General features: G+C 47.6%; 1 protein-coding gene across 1 annotated transcript; it reads right to left on the reverse strand.

Moving 5' to 3' along the window:
- Positions 1 to 396: 396 nt before the first annotated feature.
- TMEM53 (transmembrane protein 53) lies at positions 397 to 3,059 on the reverse strand. The gene is made up of 2 exons (XM_009083094.1): positions 2,956 to 3,059; positions 397 to 1,065 (listed from the first exon to the last, which is right to left on the reverse strand). Exon 2 carries the CDS (start codon positions 1,027 to 1,029, stop codon positions 403 to 405), a length of 627 nt encoding a protein of 208 aa, XP_009081342.1. The 5' UTR covers positions 1,030 to 1,065; positions 2,956 to 3,059; the 3' UTR covers positions 397 to 402.
- Positions 3,060 to 3,268: the final 209 nt, after the last annotated feature.

Genomic DNA, 3,268 nt, shown 5'->3' on the forward strand with positions numbered 1-3,268 from the left:
GAGCTGTATTGTTAAATCAGTACAAGCAACAGAACATGCACACTGGACATCAGGAACAAGGAGACGACACGGAAAGCAGAGAACAAGAAGAGACAGAAAGAAACTAGTAACACTCTGTGGGAGATTCTAGCCTGTGACACCTTGGTAAAGCACATCAACATGAACCATAACAGGAATTCACCTTCAGAACCTTAAATTAATCCCTATCTACTTTCTGCTCTAGCACGGCTGGCCCAAAGGCCAAGTTGGAGGCTTTCAGACTTGTGGACAGTGGGGAAAAAAAACTCAAACCAAATAAACAAGTCTCTACTTTCCTCCCTTCAAAGACACAGAGGGAAAGGGGGTGACATTTCCCACACAAGCTGAGCAAAGCAGAGGCAAACACTGAAGATCATTACACCACTAAGGGGGTGAGCCCCCAACACAGTCAGACAGGAACGTTGTGCAGAGGCTGCTGTAACGGGTGGGATACACTCGCATGTGGCTGACGTGAGCCGAATCCGAGAAGTCCACAGCTCTCACGGGGACACCGAGCTGCTGCCTGGCATCAGCCATGTGCTTCACCTCGCTGGCCTTGATGATGGCATCGGCTTGGGAATAGAGGTAAAGCTCAGGCCACCGTGAGGGTGCTCTCAGCAGGGCATCGTAATGGCTCTCGTGGATGAAGCGGGTCAGCGGGTACAGCAGGATCCGCAGCACCACAGCTGTGCTGGCAAAAGCGAATAAGAGGAAATACTTGAGCAGCACATTCATGGAGGCCAGGACAGTTGCCAGGGCACGAAGGGCTCCTATCAAGTTTCTTCTGCCAGGGGCGCTATCGAAAATGGTGCCTGCTACCCTGAGGTTCTGAAACGGCGTGCGGGTGTGGAGCGCCTCAAGGATGTAACGGTACAGCATGACACCACCATTGCTAAACACATGGAAAAGAACCGGTCTGTTCTCAATGCTGTAGTCAAAGAGCAGCTCCAGCAGTTGCCTGGCTGGGGTCTGGAGGGATCTGATGCCAAAGGTCTCAGAGAAGAATATCATCCTCCATGGCGCTGTGTAGCGTATAACGGTGCACCCCTAAGAACAGAAAGAAAGCCCAAACACATTTAGGCTGTGCTGTAAATTACACAGAGTAGGAAATCATCAGTACACAAAGAACATGAAAATTTGGGACAGGTTTCTAACAGAAAACACAGGGCCAGAAGAAAGTCTTTAATGTTAGCAGCAAGGCACTGATATGAAGAGGATTACATTAACCATAACAGCACACAGTACTGTGAAGAGGTCTCTGCAGTGGCAAAGGTCTGGCTCTGGGGATGTTTGAGGCCCTTGCACTAACTGGCACAGCCCCAGGGGACACTGCAACCCAAGTTTTTATCAGTGTTAGTCCTCACCTAGGAGAAGAAAACCATCTCCCCGGTTGACAGACCTTCAGTATCAGTCACTTTGGTAAGAGCAGCTCTGGTACACAACTAGCTCATGACATTGAAACAAATACAAGAAGGAGGAGGAACTGCTTCCTCTCCTTGGATAGCACTTGTTTGCAGCAGTCTCACAAGGCTTACCCACAATCAACACTGGCATGATTTCTGTAAATGTTCCTGAAATGCTCCAGCTGTGCAAAGGCTCAGAGACTCAGAACTCCTGAGCAAAAGCTTTTACACTTAAGGCTTTACATTTAGGTACAGATTCAGAAACAAGATCATGAAGGAGTTTCTAAATAGAGCAGATGGAACTACATTTGTGAAAGCTTTAGGTCTTTTTTATCACCTAAGCTCACTGACACTACACACTGACAAACACAAGGCAAAGCCACCAAGGCAGCTCTCCTGCCCCAAGCTCCCTAAACAGTGAACAAGGAAGACAAGGATACCAAGTTCTTAAGTCAAAGTCTTCTCTACCGTCTTGCCATGGTTACTGCCACTTCCTCTTGGGGAGCTAAGAAAACCCTTTCTCTCCTTTCCTATTTCTATGATCTTTCTGATAGAAAAGCATTTTCAAGGAAGTTGTCATGCTGCCCTGTAACATGCTCCTCATCTGCTCAGCAGCATCTCTCAGCCACAACAGCCACTTAACAATTAATTCTTCACTGGATCAAGCCAATTAATGACTCTTGCACTGGATTACACATTAACAATAGACTTGTTAATGTACAAACTTTACCACCTATAGTTGAAACAGATTTGGATAAATACAAGATTCCTTGTATCCTGACCAAGCAAAAAAAATTCCAATGTTTCAGTGCACGTAGCATGCCACAAGCCAGGGTCATTCCAGCAAAATACAGCATTAGAAAGGAAAATATCCCAACTTAGAGAACTGGCAGCAGGACACACGTCTCTAGTTCAAACACAAGGAACTCCTAGTGAGCAGGTATGGCCATCACAGGATGCCTGCTCCACAGACAGGATATAATTCATTTGGATTACTACATTTAGTTGAATTATTTTCCCAGGAAGGAAGAGCCAAAGGGGCAACAGATGCCAGTGTGCCCTGCCAGTGCCCAGCCTGACCTCACCAAGGCTGTGCTGGGTCCCATCAGCAAGCAGTAAACACATAGTGTTTACCTGTCAGGAAAATTAACACAATTCACATCACTCCTGAATAATCCCCTAAATTTTAAAGCCTCAAAATACCTCAGTGATTCACACAACAGCAGAAAGTTTCCCCAAGGAAGTGCTTTTGCCTCAGCTGCACACACAAAGGTTAACATCAGCAGCTGTTAGATAATACTGCCCAGGCTCAGAGAGACAAGGAGCTTTCAATGACAGGATAACTCACCACTCACTCCCCATGACTCTGCAGACCAAGAGAGGTTTCAGAGTGACTTTCTGAATATGCAGAAGAGGCAGTTTCTCAGACGTCTGTGTGACAGTGTCATAGAATCACAGAATCAACTGGGTTGGAAGAGACCTCAAAGACCATCGAGTCATGAAACATACATGGAAACACAGACAAGCTACTCACCCTCTGGCTGTAGATTGCGCTGTACTTGGCCAGGTATTTGTCCTGGCAGCCTGCCCAGCCTAGAAGGATCACCACAGGCTGCCCCTCTGCATGCCTCCTCGCTGCACTGCTCTCTGCAACAAACCACAGGTTTTAAAATAGCTGACCTCCAGTCTGCCCCGGTCAGAACGTGCCTGGTTAGTAAAGCTTAAAGGTAATTAGATAACAGGTGCAGAGGCACCATGAGCCGGTGCCACTTCCAAGGGAGGAAAGCGAAGCGCCCTGCCCTGTCCTACCCTGCCCTGTCCTGCAGGACCTCCCAGACACCTGCCAC

Source organism: Acanthisitta chloris, unplaced genomic scaffold (assembly GCF_000695815.1).
Source record: "Acanthisitta chloris isolate BGI_N310 unplaced genomic scaffold, ASM69581v1 scaffold26919, whole genome shotgun sequence".
NCBI lineage: Eukaryota > Metazoa > Chordata > Aves > Passeriformes > Acanthisittidae > Acanthisitta > Acanthisitta chloris.